Source organism: Gallus gallus, chromosome 34 (genome assembly GCF_016699485.2).
Source record: "Gallus gallus isolate bGalGal1 chromosome 34, bGalGal1.mat.broiler.GRCg7b, whole genome shotgun sequence".
NCBI lineage: Eukaryota > Metazoa > Chordata > Aves > Galliformes > Phasianidae > Gallus > Gallus gallus.
The window spans coordinates 214318-235973 of record NC_052565.1 but is presented as its reverse complement, the minus strand read 5'-3'; the positions used below and the strand labels follow the sequence as shown (position 1 = coordinate 235973).

Here is a 21656-nt window from a genome sequence, read left to right as displayed (position 1 = left end):
CTCAAAAGCACATGAAGCACAACAGTAACACAACCTAAGCCTGGCCAGGGATGCAGTACTGCAGCAATGCACACAGGGCTGATCATTTTGGGATTGAGGTTGGCCATTCGCAGAAGGTGCATTGAGCTGCTGCAGTGCAGAGGCTGCTCCTGGCTCTGTAGAGAGTTCTGCAATGACCCCAGCCCAACCAAGTGATCATCACTGGAGTAGAAACCAGAAGCTGTTCATTCCTCAGGCGGAGGGAAGACCCCTACAGAGACTCTATAGAGCAACGCTTGGATCCAGTACATGCTGAGAGAGCACCTGAGCCCACGTGGGACGAGGCAGCCCCCATTGCAACAACCACACTGCTTCAATGAGGAGCTCACCCCAATCTCAGCGGGGCACACTCAGGCTTTTGGAGAGGCCAAACTGCACTCGTAGAAACATCCTGCTGTAACAGCTGTGCGTGTGCTCCACGATATTCCCCTTCCCCTGCAAATACACAGTGCTCCCGTGAGCCCTGAGCAGCACCACAGGGCCAGCCCTCATTCCGCTCCAGAGTTAACACTGCTGCCCTTTGCCTGGGGCTGGCAGGGATGCAGTGGCCGACGTGCTGCAGCGCAGCAGATGGCAAAGCAGCGTCCGGGAACAGCGGGGCGGCCGTGCAGCTCTGACCTTCCCTTCCTGGAAGGAGCAGCCCCGAGAGGAGCAGCGCTGTGCCAGGAACCCACGGTGCTGCTGATCCAGGAAACAGCACTCTCTGAAGGGAAGGAGATACAATTTCATTTAAAAAAGCATTCTGTGGTTAACTGCTTCGCTCGCCTTTTAAAGGCATTGTCGATGTGACTCGGCCTTTATTTTCTTCTCTAACATTTTCCATTTGGGTGGATCGGTGCAATCTGTTTCTTGATGCCAAGTAGAGGTTTTAATTCTAATGACAGCAATGCAGACAGTGGAATCACCGGAGTGAAAGACGTTTCATTACTGCAGAGAACTTCCTGAGAAATGGAGACAAACTCTCAGACTCGACACAACAACAACTGAACAACTGCTCCCAAAACAAAGCTCCAGGAGAGCAAAGGTTGCTGAAATGCTCGAGTTCAGCAGGAGGGGATTCCTGCAGGGCTGGGGATGTTCCCACATGGGGAGGGAACAATTTCCCCATCCCCTTCCCAGGCATCCTGAGAGTATCGTGGCAATGGTTGCAGCAGAGAATCCTCAGCGTGAGGAAGGGAAAGGAGAGAAGAAGAGCTCAGAGACCACATGCAGTGCTTGGTGACCCCCAATCCAGGGGATCAGAGACCCAACCAAGGCTTGGAGATGCCTCTGGGGACTCAGAAACCCAACCAAGGCTTTGGAGGCCCTATTGGAGGCTGGGAGAACCCACTGAGGACTTGGACACCCAACCAAGTCCTTGTTGACCCCATCCAAAGGAGAGCTCCAAGGGCTGCAGGGTGATGTGGCCAAACTTAGCCTGGCTCCATCCCTACCCAAGGGCATTCCAACAGCCAGTGACAATTCAAAGGAGATGCCCACTGGACATCCACCTTCAGATGCTCAAGGCGACCCAAGCCAAGGACAACACACAGGGCTGCTCTCTGGCTCCGCTCCACAACTCTTTATTGGTACATTTTCCACCAGCACCTGATGGTGATGCTCCAGTTTGGTTGAACCCCCACCTCAGGAGGTGACCGAGCTCAGTGCCCAGTGACAGGAAAACACAGTGATCACAGCAACGAGGATGGAGGCGATGAACCCCCCGAGGATACCCAAGAGCACGGGGCCCACCCAGCCCAGAAGGCTGCGGGTGTAGGGAGGGGGCGGCCGCCTCTCGAAGCGCAGATCCCCCATATCCCCCGCACCCCTCCTGCTCCGTGCCATGCCATGCTGCTCGCCCTGCAGCAGCAGTGAGGAGGTGAGGTGCTGCACGCTGCGGCCGTACTCCTCCACATTCCTGCGCAGCTCCAGGCTCCGGTCCTGGTTCAGGTTTTTCCCCAGCTCTCGGGCGATGTCGGGGCGCCCGATCCGGCGGAGGCTGCGGACCAGTTGGTCCCACGATGTCACCTCTCCCTCTGTTTCCAGCCACCTCCGTAGAGCCTCTGAGCAGCCGGGGCGTTGGCGTGGGATGCGGGGATGACTGCCGTCCTTTGGGTTCTGCTCCGGTCCCCTCGTGTCCTTGCTGGGTCCCATCAGCTGCTCCTGGAGCTGGCGGCACTCAGATGGGGACAGCAGCGCGGCGATGCGGGCCATGGTGTGACGGCCAACGTTGGCTGCCACTGTGTCCTCACAGTGTCCACCCACTGCCATCAACAGGAGGACGAGCCCCGCAGGTGCCAGCATCACTCCGGTGCCCATTGCCATGGCAGTGTCCCCAGCTGACATCACAGAGTGGCACATTCCAGGGATGCGTCTCAGTCCCTTCCCAGTGTTGAGCATTTCCTGCACTCAGCTCAGCCCCAGACCCATTGCTCCCCCAAATCCAGCACGGAGACAACCTGGATAGGAGCTCCATTTCCAACAGAGCAGCACCAAAACCCACTGTTTATGGACCATTTGGTCAATGCTCTCCGACACTGAGTTTGATTTTTGGGTGCACTCTCTGGAGCTGGGTGCAGTGATCCTTATGGATCCAACTTGGGGTATTCTACGGAAGGGCCGAGAACCTCATGCTGCCTGCAAAGTGCCTCAGGGCACCTACTCCACTGTTAGCAGTGTCTGTCCATCCGTCTGTCCATCCATCCATCCACTCATGTCTCATCCGTCCATCTGTCCGTTCGTCCATCTGCCATAACCACGAGGTGGCATTGCAGCTCCGGCTACAGCCGCCTCCCATCGGCTCAGGCTGTTCCCTACGCAGCGCTCCCAGCACAGCCCCACAGTAGGGCAGCAGTTTTTCCACTCATACTTTTGCATTTGCAACACTCACCCCCTCCCCCCAAACTGCCCCTAATGAGGGCATACGGAACACCTGGACCCCCCTCAAATGAGGAATGGGCACACCTGGACCCAAACTGCCCCTATGGAGGGGATGGGCAGAGCTGAGCCCCAACTGCCTCTAATAAGGGGCATGTTCCCTCCTCCTTAAGCTGTCCCATTAATGGGATGGGGCCCCCCTGGACTCTCCAAAGTACCCCTAGCAAGTGATTGGGGTACACTTGGACCCCCCAGACAGCTCCAGTAATGGGGCAAGACTCATCTGGCCCCCAACAGCCCCTAATGAGGGGATGGGTACATCTGGAACCCCCCAGCTTTCTCCTAATAATGGGACAGAGCACACCTGGACCCCCCAAAGCACCACTAACAAGGAATGAGACACACCTGGACCCCCATCCACTGCCCCTCACTGCGGTGCTTTCTCCTCCTATGGTGCTCTCCATGCCCCCTCTGTCCCCCACAATGTCCCCCTGTCCCCCCGTGCACTCCCAGCCACCCATACCCCCAGTTTGGGGCTGGAAATGATGGGATTGGGTAAAAGCTGGTGCCAAAACCATGGGCTCTCCAGAGGGTTTTCGTGTAATCTCTTTAATACTGTGTAATACTCTTCTTTTTAAAATACAGTATTTCTTGAGGTAGACCATTACAGCTCAAAAGCATTTCTTATTTTCAGACATCAATAAGACATGAATTAAATATTTTCATGTACAATACGTTGCAAAATGAGGTAGAAATGGTTACAGAGAGTGTACAAAGTCAAATAATGATAATTAATAATAATAATTAACAAACAAACAAAAAATTCTTCAGGAACCCAGTACCACTTTTTGGAGGAGATGGGGAGGAGGCGGAGGTGCATCCCCATTAATGCCCTTTGTGCACGTGCTCCCGTGCACACTTCAATGGGAAAATGAGAAAAACTGGGGAAAAGGCCCCCAAAATTGGCTCCTTTGGCATCCTGAGCACTGCGGGGTGGGAGCACCCCATGTCCCCAATGCTCTTCTCCTGCTCTGCGTGCGCAGACCCTGAGGTTCGGGGGGAGACCGACTCCCAAACACAGTACATAGCACTAAAAAAAACCCCACATTATTATTATTATTATTTTTTTTAAGCAGAAAATAAAACAAAACAACCCAACGAAACGAAAGGAAAGCGAAACACGACGACCCAACCAGATGGGGCGTCAAGAAGGGAGAAAGACAGAGCCAAAAAGTGGTGCTGGGAACAGCTCCAAAGCCACGGCCCTACAACGACCTCCACCCAACGCCATGAGGGCAACGGGAACGAAAGCAAAGCGAAACGCCACGGAAAGAAAACGATGGCATAGCAAATGTGAGAAGCACCCGAAATACATTCAACTTTCATCTTTGTAACAGCTTCAAGTTTTGTTATGGGGTTTGGTTTTATTTTTCCTTTTTTTTTTTTCTTTTCTTCTTCTTTCTGTCACCCTTTTTTTTTTTTTTTTTTGGAAGCAAATGCATGAGGCAGCTTTGTCTGACCTCTGCAAACCCTTAAAATCTCTCTCTGTTTTTTTTTTTTTTTCATTTCTGAGAAGATTAAAAGAGTTTTGAAAAACGCATTCTTTTTTTTTGTTTCCTTTTTTTTTCCTTTTTTTTTCTTTCTTTTTTTCTTTCTTTCTTTTTTTTTTTTTTTTTAATGCTGAGGTAATTCATTTCCTGAGTAGTTAAAAAGAAAAACAAAACAAAACAAAAACACCAAAAAAAAAAAAAAAAACCTACATACCTTACAAAAATAAAAACAAAGTCTAGTATATTAAACAATCTACAGCATTTTACTCCAAAGCCCTGGGTTCTGCGATCCCCCCGCCTACCCCTCCCTGTGCCGCTTCCTCCATCGCTGTAGTCAATGTTTTGGTTGGGAGTAAGTGAGAAGAAGGAAAACCTCTGCACACAGGCACAGGGACTTGTGCATTGATCCACAGAAAGCTTCAGTTGTGGTGTGTCTTTTCAGCTCTGCTCATTGCATTTGAGCAACGCGATCGAGCTGTGGATGTCCACTGCATGGGAGTTGGAGTGGATGACCCTTAAGGTTCTCTTCCAACTCAACTGATTCTATGGTTCTGTGATTGAGATGTGGATGTTCATTACATGGGAGTTGTACTGGATGACCCTTAGGGGTCCCTTCCAACTCACCCAATTCTATGGTTCTACGATGGAGATGTGGATGTTCATGGCATTGGAATTGCACCGGCTGACCTTTGAGAGTGCCTTCCAACTCAACAATTCTCTGGTTCTATGACTGAGATCTGGATGTCCCCTGCACAGGAGTTGGAGTGGGTGACCCTTAAGGTTCCCTTCCAACTCAACCAACTCTATGGTTCTATGACCGAGATGTGGATGCTCACGGCATGGGAGTCACACTGGATGACGCTTAAGGTTCCCTTCCAACTCAACCAATTTTATGGTTCTATGATCCTATGGTTCTACGGTTCTGTGACCGCTGGTCTGGAAACGGCTGCAAGGGGAGGCGGGTGAACAATAAATAGGTTATCCTGAGTTCAACGAGCAACTGCTTCAGAAAAACAAAGGACCAAAAAGGCCCAGTCCTATCAGAAACCCTAAGAAAGAGGTATATTGGTTGTCGCCGGGTCTTCCCGGTCAGTGCCTGGACCCATACATCTTATCCCACTCGGCAAACAAGTCCAGCTCCTTCTGTGAGGCGGCGGGGCGGACCTTGCAAAAGGCCTTCTCAAAGTCCTTGTAGGAGGTGGGTTGGATCTGGCCCGGCAAGCCGTGCAGCGTGGTGGCCCCGGCGTGCTGGCAGAGCTGGATCAGCTCGCTGCCCGAGAAGCTCTCAGTGTGCTGTACCAGGGAGGCCATCTCCCGCTCGCTCAGGCAGGAGCTCTGCTGAGCCAGGGCATGGTGGAGGATCTGCCGCCGGGCAATGCTGTCTGGTGGGGAGATGTAGAAGCGCTTGGCAAAGCGCCGGTGGGAAGCTTCATCCATGCTGCCGGGCCGTGAGGTGGTCCCTATGATGACCACGTTCTGCTCGGCCGAGGTAGCTACGTTGTCCAGGTAGGAGAGGAGCTGCGACTTGAGGTTTCCAGCCTGGCTGCCATCCTGGGCCACCAGCAAGGACTCCACCTCCATGATGAGCACCACTGAGGGCTGCCGGCACTTGGCCACAAAGAAGACGGTCTGGAGGATCTTCTCGGCTTCGGCTTTCCAGGTGGTGAGCAGGGCGGTGGCGCTGAGCTTCAGCAGCGTGGAGCCCAGCTGGGTGGAGATGCAGCGGCTCAGGAGGGTCTTCCCAGTGCCGCGTGGCCCAAACAGAAGGATGGTTCGGGGCAGCCTGCTCGCCCCGGTGTAGGCACCAGGCCGTAGGATGGGCCACACCAGCTCCTCCTCAATGGCTGCTTTGATGGAGACCTGCCCGGCGATGTCCGTCCACTGCACGGGCGGCCCACGCTCCACGATCTTGGTGTTCACCAACTCCAGCACCAGTGGGTCAACGTTTTTGGGTTGCTCCTCCACTGGTTGGCTGCTGAAGACGGGCGCTTTGGGTGGCAGCCTCAACGGGAAGGGGTGTCCCGGCTCGGCCGCCCGCTCCCCATTGGCAAGGGGAGGGCTGAACTTCTCAAAGGACTCCGTGGGTCGCAGTGGGGCCTCCCCAGCTCCGTAGGGTGGTGAGACCACGCTCTTCATCGCCTGCCCACCGTATTTACTGCTGTGCTCCTCAGCACTGCCTGCCGGCCGCTTGCTGGCACTGGGGAAGCCATTGCCTCGGCACTCACCGTTGTCCGACATGGGGTAGGGGGACTTTGGCTGCTCGTAGCTGTATTTCCGGTATCTGCCCTCTGCTTCATCCTCCCCGCCTGAGATATCAAAAGCTTTCCTCTTCAAGGTGCCCGTCGCCTCGGTGCCCAGGGGTGGCACAGCCAATGAAGCCAACCCGGCGGCTTGATAGCCATAGGCTGGCACCACAGATGGGCGAGTGGTGGGCCCGGGGGCTGGCAGCGGGGTGGGTGCTGCGATGCCTGAGGGCAGGTAGGAGGCGGAGGGATGGGGCGGGTGGATGGCTCCGTAGCCCGGCTGTGTGGCATAGCTGCCCGAGGCGTAGTTGTAGACGGGGCCGGAGGAACCATAGCCCGGCACCAGGGCGGATGAGGGGTGTGTGGGCTGCAGGAGCCCCGAACTGTGCAGGGCGGGTGGGTGCGGAGGGGCAAGTGCTGTGCTGGGCTGGCCGCAGTAGCCAGAGGGCAAGTAGGTGCTGCCGTAGCCCGCAGGGTACTCCTGAGATGAGCCCAGCCCGCCGGAGCCAGCTGCTCCTCCGCATGAATTCCCAGCGTAGATGGGATCAGTGAGGTTGGCCGACACCACCGGGGAGCCGGTGAGCCCCAGCGGAGCGCTACCAGCCGGCACGGCGGGCGGCACCACGGCCTTGGCACCGGGGAGGCCATCGTGGATGGGTGTCAGTGGGTAGGTGCCGTCGGAGCTGTGAGGCACAGGCCAGGGCTCCCCATCCCCTTTCTGCCCGTTAACGGGCCCGAAGGCACCATCCCCATAGCCGCTCAGCGCTGGGCGCTCGTAGGGCGCATCCAACACCCCCGAGTACTTCTCGGCGTACCTCTTGAGGAGGTTGGAGGCGGTGAGCGCTGAGATGTCGTCGTTGGCCCAGGCGTAGTTGAAGCGCTGGCGGGTGCTGGGGTAGAGGTCGGACTTGTGGGCTGGTGAGGAGGTGGTGGAGGAGACGTCGAGGTGCTGCTCTGGCCACTGGTTCAGGGACTGGGCATGCTCTGGTGACCAGTGCATCTTCGACAGACCTACGGGTCACAGGAATCGTGGTATCATTAAGGGTGTCAAAGACCTCCAGGATCATCAAAGTCTAACCCGTCAACCCACATCCACTAGACCATATCCCCAGGTGCCACATCTACAGCAGCGTGAGACCACCAAAACTGGGACAAGTGCCTCACTGCACTGCTCAGAACTCACCATACCACCCTGTCCCCCTGGACCGTGTTGCACCTCCTAATCCCAATCACACAAAATCGTAGAATTACCAAATAATAGAAAGTCTTGCATTGGAAGGGACCTTCAAAATCATCTACTTCCAGCTTCCATGTCCTAAATTACACACTTACAGTTGAAAATCCCCCCAACCACCCTTCTGCATCGTCAGTGCAAACACCTTGCGCCACTGATGCAGGCACTGCCAACAAGTACTTCAGAGCAATCATCCAGCTCAAGCTTTGATGGTCACAACACCCAACAGAAGACAACACCCACATCATCAAACCAACCCAACACTCAATGGAGGACAACACCCACATCATCAAACCAACCCAACACCCAACAGAAGACAGCATCCATGCTATCATAGCAGGCCCTCCCAAACCCCACCAGCAGCTCCAGCTCCTGCCCCCTGCCCCCTTCGTTTCACCTGGACCAGAAGCCAGGTGTTGGCTGGCCACTGCACGCCCAGCATTAGCAGCATATTGATATATATATGATAATTACAGTGAATGGAATATTAATTACAGCTTGCCCCAGTGATTGAGCACCTGGTGGAAAGGCAGGGCCAACCCAGAGGAGCTCACCTGCATGCAATGTAGCTGAGTGATGGAAGGGCTGGAGCCAGGATCCACCCCTTCCCAGACCTCATTTAAGGGTTGGCAGTGGAGGTGAAGGGATCTCTCTGAAGATCCACGTTTATCTGAGGCCTTCTGAAGGTAAGAAGCTTCTTTCCTTTGTTCCTGTGCCCCTGGCTGTTGCATTTGAGCAAGTCTTCACTTGCTGCAGCTCCCTGGGTTGGGAGGGACCTGTAAGGGTCACTGAGTCCAACTCCTGGCTGAATGCAGGGTGCCTGTATTAATTGCATCTGGCGCATTAATAGCATTTGGCAAATTCTTAGCAATAAGAGAGCTGGGATTAAGCCCAAACAGCTCTGCAGCAATGCAATGGGGAGGATGCAATGGGGAATGGAGCAGTCCCACGCATCCCACACGCTCCTGCTGAGGGAACAAAGCCTGGGTGGGAGCTGTGCACCTCCCCAGTTCCCAAGGCAGCTGGGGATGTGGGCTTGCACTGCACACACATGGGTGCGTTGCCCCACCTGGGCCTGCATCCCTCTGCTCAACCCCTTATCATGGTGCACTGCACCATGGTATCTGCTGATGTTTCTTGGGGAAGAAAAGGCAGAAGAGCCGGGGCAGCCCCCAGCCCTATTGTTATCCGCCGTGCTGAGCCCCCCAGCAGCCCCCCCAGCCCCACACAAAGCTGCAGTGGGAGCAGGAGGGCCCTCGCGCCTCATTCAGCCTTTAAGCCACTTTGTGACCGCGGCACAATTAGATTACTTAATGCTTTAATTGACTTATATGGCATTTGTACTTCCACTTTGGATATCAAACTTCCACAAGAGGATTTAAATGGCAGCTTTGCGTGGCTTTATCCGCCATCCCCCCCTGCATTTACTCACCATTATTAAAGTGCTACCGATAGATAAATGCTCAGCCAGAGCCGGTCTGCAGGAAAAGGGCCTTTCCATTGAGCACAAAGAGAGCCCTTCCCAGCAAAGCTCTGCTCCTGCTGCAGTTTTTCCCCTGAGCTGTGCATGGGCAGAACGGGGCGGTGAGGGCTGGAGGGGAGCAGAGGGCACTGAGGAGCTTTAGAAGGGAAAAGTGAGGAGTGAGATATTATGCAGAGGTGCATTTTTTGGGGGGGGGGGGGGGGGGACAGGACTGGAGCACCACGAGTTTCCATCCTTGCTCAGTGCTGTGGCACCAAACAGGGATATGCTTTCTAGATCAGGACCCCCAATGGTTGCTGAGCTGGAAGGAGGGGGGGGGGGGGGGGGGGGGGGGGGGGGGGGGGGGGGTGGGAGAAAGCAGGTTTGGGCCTCAAAATGCTTCCTATGGGTGCTCAGAGCCCCCTCAGTGCTGGAAATGCCAAGCAGAGAAATGCAATTGGCTTTTCCCCCTGTAGTACGGATGGATGCCGACACCCAAAGCCTAAAAATCCGCGCTTAAGGGAAGCGCAGCGATCGCTTTGCGGTGCCCTGAGGAGGGTGGGCAGCGCCGGGGTCGGCTGGGATGCGGTCCTACAGCTCCATCCCAGAGCAGCGGAGCGGAACCGCACGGCACGAAACGCAGCGCTGCAGTGAGCGGAGCGCGGAAGGGCCGCAAAACCCGACGGCGAAAGCAGCCCTTCCGCGCACGGTGCGGGTAGGAGAGGGAAAGCAAAGCCGTGCGAGCGCTCTGCGAACCCGGCGGAGGGGGAGGGCCGGTGGGACGGGGAGAAGTTGTCGGGGGGGGCCGCGATGTGACGTGAATGAGCGCTCGGAGCGGGGCCAGATGTTTCAATGCTCCCCTTGGCAGTGTGAGAAAATTACTGTCCAGTGACCAAATGGCACGGCCGGTTCCCACCCTCGCTGCTGCCCCATTATCCGCAGCGCAAGACAAAGGCGGGCAGGGGGGGCTGGGCAGGGGAGAATCCTATTGTTCCCTCCCGCCCTAATTATGGAAATCTTGTTAATCTATTCAGCAGCGGCTCTGAAGTGGGCTTTTGTTCGGGGCCCTTCTTGCTGCGCGCAACCGGGGCGCAGCGCCGAGGGTGTCCCAATGGCGCGGCGTTGGGGTGCGCTTCCCTCCCCCCCCCCCACGCCCCCTCTTGGGGGGACCTCGTGCAGCTGTGGGTGTCAGACACGGGTGTGCATGGCACGGCTGTGTGTGTGCACATTGCTGCTGCTCGTGCAACAAAACCCACGCGGGTGAATGGTGCACAGCTGTGGGTGCTGATGGTGGCAGCGATTCAGCTCTCCCCGTAGGGATGGGGTTCACAGAGCCATAGAATGGTCTGGGTTGAAAAGGACCACAACGATCATCAGTTCCAACCCCCTGCTATGTGCAGGGTCGCCAGCATCGGACCGGGCTGCCCACAGAGCCACATCCAGCCTGGCCTTGAATGCCATGGGCTCCCATGGATGTGGAGGGCAAAGAAGGTTTCCATGCGTAGCATGGAGCCAATGATGCGCTGAAGTTGGGGTTTAAACCCAGGCAAGCAGCTGTGCTGGAGCAGCCCTGCAAATGCTGGCTGTGCCTCAGTTTCCCCTTTGCTTTGCAGCCACCAGCCAGAGCAGGGAGGGAGCAATTCAGCAGAAGCAATCCGATGAGCCACTCGTTTTGCTCGTGCTGCTGACATCTTGCTGAGGGTTCCCTTTCAGGGGGAGGATTTCTGTTTTTCAAGGCTCTGCATATCTCCATCATCCCCCATTGGCCCCGGAGCAAACACACTCAGCTGCTGGGGGTCCCACCTCTAATATTTCCCATAGTCCTTACAAACACTGCTCACACCGATCTCTTTACATCATGTAGGTGAGTTTTCCCAGCAGGATTTTGCTCTCAGCACCCCCAGCTCGGTCCAGGCAAGGCCCTGTTGCATGCCCTCGCAGCACGGGTGCAGCTATTGAATCAACAGCTTTGCTGCTGCAACAGGATTTGTCCCGGGTCTTGCACTGTGCCTCAGTGCTTTGCAGCCCTGGGGTTTTGCAGCCACGGTTCAGTGCTTTGCCACTGCAGGAGATGCGGTGCTTCAGTGCAGGCCGAGCAGCACGGGGCTCTGCAGTGCATGGGAGGGCAGAGGGGTGGTGGTATTTCTTGTAAATGAGGCATTTCCTGATGATCTTTTTGGCTTCTGCTGTGCAGAGCTCATCCTGGCCTGGCTCACCCCCGGCTCATAGCAGCACCGTTGGTGTTACAGCGAGTCAAACCCTGGCAATAAAGGAGAATTATGGCCAACGCAGGCATGTTTGGAGCTGGGGGCTGTGGCGAAGTGCTGAAGTGTTTTCACAGTGCTGCTATAGATCACAGTGATGTTTTGGCCGGGTCACCTCCAGCACAGCCCCAGGAACCAGAAGGGACCCCCTGGACCACAGAGGGGCACGAAGAACCAAAGTCTCTGCAGCACTCCGTTCTCTGATGGGTGTTCCAGGTGCTCCTCTTTGGGGCTTCTTTCTTTGCTGACACAGCACGCCAGAGGCTGCATCTCCCCTCTACTTGCAGGGATGGATGGATGGATGTTGGCTTTGGCAACGCCCCTACAGGTCCCACCTTCTGTGCTTCTTGCACAGCTATTTTGCTTCTAATCAGAGCAGAGAGAGGAACAACCAAAGCCCAGTGGTGCAGCTCAGCTATGAGCTCTGTCTGTCCATGGTGGTGACATGGGGACACTTCCCTCTCCCGCTCCTCCATGTCCAAGCCGTGCAGCTCACGGTCCTCCAACACAGCACAGCTTTGGAGCCACCGAGACACCAGGCTGGGTTACATAGTGAGCCCAATACGTTCCCAGCTGCCCCCCAGCAAAGAGAAGGATGGGACAGCGACCACAGCATAGCCAACATAGGTGTGGTAAAAGGAGGGTGGCAGCCCCCACGTGCCCCATCCCCACCCCACAAGGATCGGCCGCCACGTGGGATCCTGGGGCTCAGCCTTTCGTACTGCCCAGCCGTATATCACACCCGGAGCAGCTGGACATCAGGATGCAGTGTAGAGGGCAATGGGCCACAGCCCATCTGTGCAGCTCCAGGACCCGTCCGGAGAATGAAAAATTAATACGTGTCCACTCAGCCTGGCAGCAGCTGAGCAGCATCCTCCATCTGGAGAGGCAGTGCTGGGGGGTGGAGGAATCCCCAGGATCAGAGGACGTGAGTGGGAAAAGGGGGGTCTCTGTGACAATGGGTGCCGTTGGTGGGTTTGAGGCATTTTGCTCCGTATTTCAATATCTTAAGACGGATGGGAGGAAGAGGGGCGATAAGGATCTAAAAGGAAGTGGGAATTCTTGGCTTATTTCATCACAGCATCACGCGGTTCTGGTCCGTGGGGATGGTCCATGGATCCCATCTGCTGCTGGGATCCCCCTGCAGGGATGAACTGTGGTGTGAATCCATCCCCGCGCTGCCCACTCTCTGCCATAGGGGCACTTCAGAGCCCCAACTCTTCCTGACGTCTCCTCTGCCATCACTTCTCCCTGCGGATGCTCTCCTGCCCAAAAGCCCGAAACTTTGTCCGAAGTTCGCTGGGTTGACCTTTTGGCTGCGACCTCCGAGCAGAGCCCATCTTGAAGGGCAGCTCCCACTCGGAAGGGCTTCGGTGGAAGCTTTGTTGAGGCCATTGGGGTCTGCTTTGGGTAAGCGCTCCCTTAGCACCCATGGGCCACGTCCTGTGCAGCTCCCAGGACCAAAGTCTGTCACCAAAATCTCATCCCTCGATGCCATGTGAGCTCTCCAGAGCCAGACTTGGATGTGCTGCATTGGACCCATCCCATTTCCCAAGGATTTCATTGGGGAGGAAAAACAAAGCCCATTTCTGATCAGCAGAACCATCTCCCCAAGCAGAGGTGGTCCCAGAAGAGGTGAAACGGACCCAATTTGCATGTGATCTGCATAACGAGGAGCATGCCACAACACGCTGCTCCCAGCCCTGTGCCCATCCCATAGCGAGGTGTGGGCTCTGCTTCTGCCCACGGACCCCTACAGGGAGATGCAGGCAAATAGTCTGAAGGTATCTTCATGCCATCCTCTGCTCTGCTGCTCCACAACCACCACAGAACCATGCAATCCTGGGATCGTTAAGGTAGGAAAGGACCTTCAAGATCACCATGTCCAACCCATCCCACTGCCCACGTCCTGCTGTTGCACCCACGGGTTGATGTGCACCCAAACCACGTACAGACCATCTGCATGATGTGTGCGTGAACCCCAGAAGGCCGAAAGCAGTTCCGCCCTCCTCCCTTTGCAAGAAGAGAGCATTGCAGCTCCCATTTGCACCCCAGCCTTGCACAGACCCTCTGCAGCCCATAAGCACCCAATAGCTGCACGACACCCAAAAGGCACAAAGCAGTTCTGCACGCTTCCCTTTGCAAGAAGAAAGCACTGTGGCTCTGTTTCATTACCCCACAAGCAACAAACAGCCCTTCATGCTGTGGGGGCTCGGAAGACCCCCAGCCTCAACCCACCTGGCCGTGGCCCTCCCTTCTCCGGGTGCTTTCCAAGCTGCAGCTCCAACAACAGCCTCCCCCGGGGGCAAAGCCACGCCAGCAGCCCCCCCTCGCTCCCCCTGTGCTCTGTGTGCTGCCGTAGGGCCGGGGGCTGCGGAGGAAGCTGCAGCACGGAGATAATTTGCCGCGTGCAGCGGAGCCTGGCGCAGCGGTAGCTGTAACGCTCCAGCTCCTATCCTCCACGGAACGAATCAATCTTAATTAACTCTAATTCTGGATAGCCTCCCTTCCCCAGCCAGCACCTTTAGCAACGCGCTTGGATTTTCTGCCTGGCTGCCCTCCCTGGGCTGCACGCTCCGAGGGGGAACGGAGCAAAATTCTCCCATTCCTTACACCAATCCATCCCCGCCGTGCGCCCCGGGGGAAGGCAGAGCCCATCCCACGCCCACCCCAAGGCACAGCTCTGTGCTGAGGCCTCTCTCCCTCGGTGCCTTTTGTTTTGCCGAGCCTTTTGACTCCCCGATTCTTTCTTAAACGCCGCCCCAGCAGCATGAAAAGCCAAAGTCCCTCCTGCACTCCATTCACTAATGGATTTTCCAGCAGTTCCCTCTTTGGGGATTCTTTCTTTGCTGATGCTGCTGCCCTATAGGCTGCATCTCCCCTCTGCTTACAGGGATGGACGGATGGATGTTGGCTTTGTGGACCCACACATCCCTGCAGCTCCCACCTCCTGCGCTCCTCGTGCAGTTATTGGGCTTCCAATCACAGCCGGGTCGGAACATCTCTGCTGGTTATACAGAACGGTGCAGTGCTGCTCAAAACCAGAAGGTAAAATGCCAACCAGTTGGGAATTCGCCCCCAACACATCGGGCATTGGCCCCCAGAAAAGTGGGAATTCAGCAGAACAAATTTGGAATTCTGTCCCAAAAAGTTGGAAATCCGCCCCAACAAGTCAGGATTCACCCCTAAAAAGGGAGATCCCAAGAACAGCAGGACCGGCATAGACCTGTGAGGCCAAAGGTTGCTTCTGCAGGTCCTGATACATGGGAAGCATGGGAAGGCTTCACCCCACTCACAGAGCGAAAGCATCGATGTTCCCAGTGCTGGGAAATGGGGAGCAGTCCGGAGCTGTCCCTTTGCAGCCTCTGAGTGCGCATCGATCGCGCAGCGCCGGGCCCATCTCCGAGAGCTAATCCTAGGGCAGAAATAATTCATTTTCCTCCCTTTTCAGCAGCCACTCATTAAAAAGTAATCACCTCGTACCAGGAGGATATGAACAGCCCAAGGTCAGATCCATAACTGCGTTATTTCTGCTGCCCGTACCTGGAGCGCGCGGCCAACGCGGTGACCCCCGGGAGCTGAGAGCTGCCCCAGTGCTGTGCATGGGGATGGGGATTGGGATGGGGATAGGATGGAGATGGGAATGGGGATGGAGATGGGAATAGGTTACACATGGTGACATATCCACGCCAACCTCCTGCAGCCCACCGGCGACATCGGGGGCACAACGCCATCAAAACCTGTATAATGGCACAGGATCACAGCCCGTCACCATTTAATTACACCATTCCACAGCCATCGCTGCTAATTACACTACTTCCCCCTGCTCTGGGAGGCACTGGGGTGTAGGATGCAATGGTGGTGGCTTCCTGAGCTCTTCCCCATTGTAAAGGCATGCTGGAATAGAAACATAGATTGGTTGGGTTGGAAGGGACCTTGGGATCATACAACCATGGAATGGGTTGGAAGAGTCCTTAAAGGTCATAGAATCACAGTTTGGATTGGAAGGGTCCTTAAAGATGGCAGAACCATAGGATGGTTGGGTTGGAAGGGTTCTTAGGATGACAGAACCATATAATGGCTGGATTGGAAGGGACCTTGGGCTCATAGAACCATGGTTTGGGTTGGAAGGGCCCTTAAAGGTGGCAGAACGATAGGATGGTTGGGTTGGAAGAGACCTTCAAGATCATGGAACCATAGAATGGGTTGGAAGGGTCCTTAAAGATCACAGAACCACAGAATGGTTGAGCTAGAAGAGACCTCAGGATCACAGAACCACTGTTTGGGTTGGAAGGGACCTTAGAGATCATGGAATGGGTTGGAAGGGACCTCCAAGCCCATTCAGTTCCACCCCCTCCTGCCCCAAACATATCCTTCCTTGGGCAAACAGCACTGCCACACACAGATTCTGTGGGACGAGGAGCAGAGCTGGGTGCAACCCCACTGCTGGAAACGTCTCCTCACTTCTGCTGACAATGCCAGCCCACAGCTGATGCCGTCGCTTTGGGAACGGGGAGGGAGATTAATGACAGCGAGCAGCTGAGAGCCACTGAGCAGAGGATGGGGAATGGGCTGTGGTGTCCCTGCGGCCACGAGCCCCTTCCCCGCTCCGTGCTGCTGCACCTCTCCTCTATTTACACAGCAAATTCTTTGTTGGGGATGGCCTCCTCTGATGAGTTTGGCCGGGGCAGGAGAAAGGGGCACTTATTCTGCTATTATTCAGCCTTTTTTTTTCTTTTTTCAGGCAAGACAAGTGTGGGTTAAAGTGCAATTTGTCTTTGCATTCGTTTTCACTTTCTTGGGGTGGAAAAAAAAAAGAAGTGGCTCTTTGGAAGGAAAGCACTGCAGCCTGAAGACATCGCTGTCTGCAAATGGCACTGAAAATGGGGCAACCCGGACCAGGGCGTGGAGTGAGGGGCACATCTGCAATGCAAACAGTGAGGGCACTGCTGTAATTGCATGCATCTGCCCCGTCTTTCCATCATCAAGTGGTCTGCACTCAGGAGAAGGGAGGAAAGCCATGCAGTGTGCACCCTGCCCCGCTCTCTGCTGGAGGCAGAGAGGCCTTGGCCGGGTTTATGAGGGCCCCCATAAAGATCAGGGGTTGCTGATAAGAGACCCCAGGCATGCGCTGCTGCGGGAACAACAGTGCTGGTGATCTGTACAATTTAACCAACGTTAACTGCAGCTGATGACAGGGCACGGGGCTGGGAGAGGGAGTTTGCAACGGGGGTTTTCTCACCCAGCAAAGGGGATTCTCCCACTCAGCAATGGGAATTTCCCATCCAGCAATGGGGATTTGCTCAACCACCAATGGGAATTCTCTCAACTACCAATGGGAATTTTCCCATCCAGCCATGGGAATCCTTTCAACCACCAATGGGGATCTTCCCACCCACCAATGGGAATTCACTCATCCAACAATGGGGATCTTCCCACCCACCAATGGGAATTCTCTCAACCACCAATGGGGATTTCCCCCATCCAACAATGGGAACTCTCCCATCCAGCAATGGGAATTCTCCCCATCCACGACTGGGGATCTTCCCATCCACCAATGGGGATTCTCTCAGCCCCCAATGGGGATTTCCCCATCCTCCAATGCCAATTCTCCCATGCAGCAATGGGAATATTCCCATTTGACGCTGATAAAGCCCAGTTTGGTCCCGGTGGCACAAACCCAAGCGGTGGCAATGAGTTTTTCAGAGCCTGGGAGTGACAGCAGTGCCAAAACCTGCACGAAGCCACACATTTGGCCAACGCAAGGGACGACAAAGGCTCTGCTCAGAGCCATAGAATCACCAGAGCTCAAAACCTACAGCTGAAAAGTGTTTACAATGGCACAAATGCAAAGGTCAGCGACGCGCAGAGGTCACCACCGCTTCTCCAGATGCATTAACGTCAGCCCCGAGAAATTCCCTGTAGGAATCCTCCTGCAAATCCGGCACCGTGGGGGCATTCCCCTCCCCGAGCAGCAAAAGGGAACTGCAGCAGAGCAGCCAACCCAAGCAGGGGGAGGAGGGAAGGAGGGAAGGAAGGAAGGAGGGAGGGAAGGAGGGAAGGAAGGAAGGAGTGCGTTGGGCTGTTGGCTGAAAAGTCCACGCTCGGCATCTGAACCTTTGGGGATATCTGCAAGAGGAGGATGCAAGAATGCAAATACAAGGGCACCTGCAAATGGCAGCAGAACCACAGATTCCTTGCAAAGGGGTTGTAGCTCCTGGGATAGGGGTCCCATTATGATGGGTACGGATACGGATCCCACACTGCGGTGCTGCCTTTGGAAGCCAGCGCTCCTCCAGCCCTCTCTGTTGACTTTTGCCATCACAGGAGGTGACCCCACAGCCGCTGCTCTGCCCGAGGTTTCGCCCTCGGCGCCGGATTTGGGCCCGCAGTGACGGATGGATGCGGGGCGCAGACCCCACACTTTCATCCCAATGGATTGATTGAAGGGCGGACCCCCAAAGCCCACGGATAGGATGTAGGAATACGGAGCTGGGAGCAGCCTGGGGTGGGTCTGCGGGAATTGTGGCCCCTCCGTTGGGATCAAACACAGAAAGCATCTCCACATCAGCTCCGGCGATCCGCAATAAAGCAAACGGAGCTTTGGCCACGCACTGCATGGACCCACGGCCACGAATCCCCGCTGCTCCCCTCGCTGTGATGGTTTCCCTTATCCCAGCAAAGCCCACTTTGGAGCTTTCCCTTAATTCGAGAATTAACTCCTGTGGGATGCGAGCGCTTTGTGTGACGGGAGGGCGGCCCTGGGATGCTGTTAGAGCCCCGATGTCGGGAGGCAGAGAAAGGCTGCAGGGGGGAAAGGGAGGGAGGAGAAAACACCGCTTCCAGATAAGCAATTGTTAACATGATCCATATGGTACACAACTCGCCTTTCTGTTTAACCAAAATGATAATGGCAAAAGGAAAGAATGCGGCGGGGGCTCCGCGGGAGAACAAAGGCACTGCCCAAAGCCTTCCCTGCAGAAAAGGGCTTGGGAGAGGGGGGGATCCCTCGCTGGTCTGCGCCGAAAGCCCTCCCTGAGCCCTCAGAACCCCTCCATGGATAAACACCGCTGCGGTCCCACAGCTGTCAGCCATAAAACACCCCGACACGAATTAACGGGGATGCATTTCCAGTCCACGATGAACTTGGAAGGGGAGCTGCAGCTCCGGAGCAGCGCTGCTGTAACGGCGGAGCGCCGCTGAATCCAGGCTGCTGTGTTTACGTTCCTGCAGATCCCGGAGCACTCCGAGGAGCACAATGCAGTTCGTGCCATTCATTATCCCCGAAGAGGGAATGTCAACACAGTTCTGCTGCAGAGACCGAAACCAAATGTTGGGTTTGATAACAGCAGCAGCGCTGCCACCCCCAGCAGCACCCCCGGCCCCGCGCCTCAGTGCTGGGAGCGCTGCAGGTCTGATCTGAATGCAGATCCACGTCCAGTTCTGCACTCAGTTCTGCAGCCACTTCCGAATCCAGTTCTGAACTCAGATCCACACTCAGTTCCACGTCCAGTTCTGCGCTCAGTTCTGAATTCGGTTCTACTCTGAATTCTGGATTCGGTTCCAAACTCGGGTCTGCATTCAGTTCTGCATTCAGTGCCGCGTTCAGTTCCTCACTCGGTTCCAAATCCAGTCTGAATTCCGTTCCACACTCAGTTCTGCACTGTTTTGAATTCGGTTCTACATTCAGTTCCACGCTCAGTTCTGAATCCAGTTCCAAACCCACGGCTGAATTCAGTTCTACGCTCAGTTCTACATTCCGCTCCACACTCACTTCCCAATTCAGTTCCGAATTCTCTCCCGAATTCAGTCCCACACCCCGTCCCGCACTCAGCTCCGCTCCCATCTCCACGCGCAGCTCCGATTTCAGCCCCTCGCGGTGCTCTCCCTACGAACCGCCGTCTCCGTTTCTCAGCCACGCGCATTTTGCGCTCCGGGATGGGACGGCGCGCGCGGAGCCCCCAAAAACACCGCGACGGGGAGAGCAAAAATCACCGCCCCACCGCCGCGCCGCTCCGCTCTTTCTGTGCTTCTCCCCCAAATGCCTTTTGTCCTCCGAGAGGAAGAAGCGCAACTCAAAACAAACCCCCCCCCCCCCCCCAAAGACCCCAAAAAAGCGCTTTCGGGAGCGCTTCCCCACCGCGGCGCGCACCGCTCGCAGCCCGCGGCGCTTCGGGGCCGTTTGACGTTCGCGATCGCGCATTGTTCGGGGTCGGACCCCCCTCCCCCCCCGGCAATGGGGACGGACTCCCCCCGGGGGCACAACGGGGATGCGGACCCTCCCCGTCCCCACGATCCCCGTTGGTGTGCGGGTTATTTATTTATTTATTGGGGGGGGAGGGATAGGGGAGGGGGGGTGGGTGGGAAATGGGCAAAGCTCGGGGCTCGGAGGATGCCCGACCCCAGGGTGGGGTTGGGACCGCTCTACAGCCAGCAGAACCGAAATCGCTTCATTTCAGCCCCGAAAACTCGTTGAATTCCGGAAGGAAGTGCCAAAAGAGCCGAAATCGCCTCATTTCACCCCAGAACCTCCGAGATTCCGGCCTGGATGGAGAGGGTTCCCAGCACGGGGATGCGTGGCCGGGAGCCGCCCCTCCCTCCCTCAGTGCCCCCCCCCCCCCTCCCCCGGAGACCCCCCCACTCACCTCCTCATACCGACGGGCCTTAACGCAGCCCGGGGGGGGGCGGCCGTGCGGGGACCCCCATCCTGCCGCTGCCCCCGGACAATGCGGGGCGGCCCGCGGGCGGCGGGGGCTGTGGGGCCGGCGCTGGGGCTGTGCTGGGGCCGAGGGTTGGGGCTATGGGGACGGCCCCCACGACGCCCACGGACCGCCCTCCGTGCACCGCTGTGGGGCGGAGCGGAGCGGAGCGGCGGAGCGGAGCGGCCCCTCGGGCGCAGCGGGGGTGGGGGTGGAAGGGGGGGGTGGAGCGGGGCGGGGGGCGGAGGTGGATGCAGAGAAGGGATCGGGCCCGGGTGGGGTTGGGGAGGCACAAAGCGGGGAGAGAGGGGCGGGTGGGGGGGGGTTGGCCCGGCAGCTCTGAGCCCGTGCACCCCGACCTCCCCCATCCCAGTGCCCATGGACCACGGCATCCTGCATCCCAGCAGCCATGGACCCCAACCTCCTGCATCCCATCGCCCTGGTGCCCATGCACCCGAGCATCCCAGTGCCCGTGCACCCCAACAACATCCTGTGCCCCAGCAGCCGTGTACCCCAGCTTCCTGCGTCCTGCATCCATGTGCTCCAACCACTTGCATCCCAGCATCCTAACATCCATGAACGCCAACCTCCTGTACCCCATCATCCCAGAGTCTGTGCACCCCGACTTCCTGCACCCCATGGCCCATGAACTGTGGCATCCTGCATCCCGGTGCACCCCAACCTCTTGCACCTCAGCACCCCAACATCCATACACCCCAACCCTCTACATCCCAGCACCTATGTCCTCCAGCATGCCATCCCCTGACACTTTGCCCCCCAGCACCCCAGCACCCGTACACCCTGACCCCCTGGCCCCCAGAATCCCATCCCCCTACATCTAAGCATCCCAGCACCCATGCACCCCAAGACCCCATACCCCAGCACCCATGCACCCTTACACCCTGGCCCCCAGCACCCTACATGCAAGCGCCCCAGCACCCATTCACCCTGACAACTTGCACCCCAGCATCACAGCACCCACGCACTGCAACATCCTGCACCCCAAAACCCCACTCCCATGCACCCTGCCTCCTGCACCCATGCACCCTGACCCACACGCTCCGTTTTGCTGCACCCCATGCACTCCATCCCCCTACATCCCATCACCCCAGCACCCTGACACCCCATCCCTCTACATCCCAGCACCCATACACCCTGACACCCCATACCCCAGCAACCCAGCACCTCAGCACCCATACACCCATGCACCCTGGCTCCCAGCCCTCCAGCACCCTACATCCAAGCACCCCAGCACCTATACACCCCAACACCCCATATCCCAGCATCCCAGCACCCATACACCCTGACA

At 56.6% G+C, this 21656-nt stretch overlaps 2 protein-coding genes across 2 annotated transcripts; both read right to left on the bottom strand.

Moving 5' to 3' along the window:
• Positions 1 to 1585: 1585 nt before the first annotated feature.
• Positions 1586 to 2346, bottom strand: TMDD1 (transmembrane and death domain 1). Its single transcript, XM_040654816.2, has one exon. It carries the CDS (start codon positions 2341 to 2343, stop codon positions 1663 to 1665), a length of 681 nt encoding a protein of 226 aa, XP_040510750.2. The 5' UTR covers positions 2344 to 2346; the 3' UTR covers positions 1586 to 1662.
• FIGNL2 (fidgetin like 2) lies at positions 1586 to 20456 on the bottom strand. Its single transcript, XM_015300264.4, has 2 exons — positions 20294 to 20456; positions 1586 to 7699 (listed from the first exon to the last, which is right to left on the bottom strand). The coding sequence occupies exon 2, from the start codon at positions 7686 to 7688 to the stop codon at positions 5535 to 5537; it is 2154 nt and encodes a 717-aa protein (XP_015155750.2). The 5' UTR covers positions 7689 to 7699; positions 20294 to 20456; the 3' UTR covers positions 1586 to 5534.
• Positions 20457 to 21656: the final 1200 nt, after the last annotated feature.

Excerpts from the sequence above, each read along its gene's own strand:
- TMDD1 (XM_040654816.2), bottom strand. The coding sequence starts at position 2,343 with ATGGCAATGGGCACCGGAGTGATGCTGGCACCTGCGGGGCTCGTCCTC.
- FIGNL2 (XM_015300264.4), bottom strand. The coding sequence starts at position 7,688 with ATGCACTGGTCACCAGAGCATGCCCAGTCCCTGAACCAGTGGCCAGAG.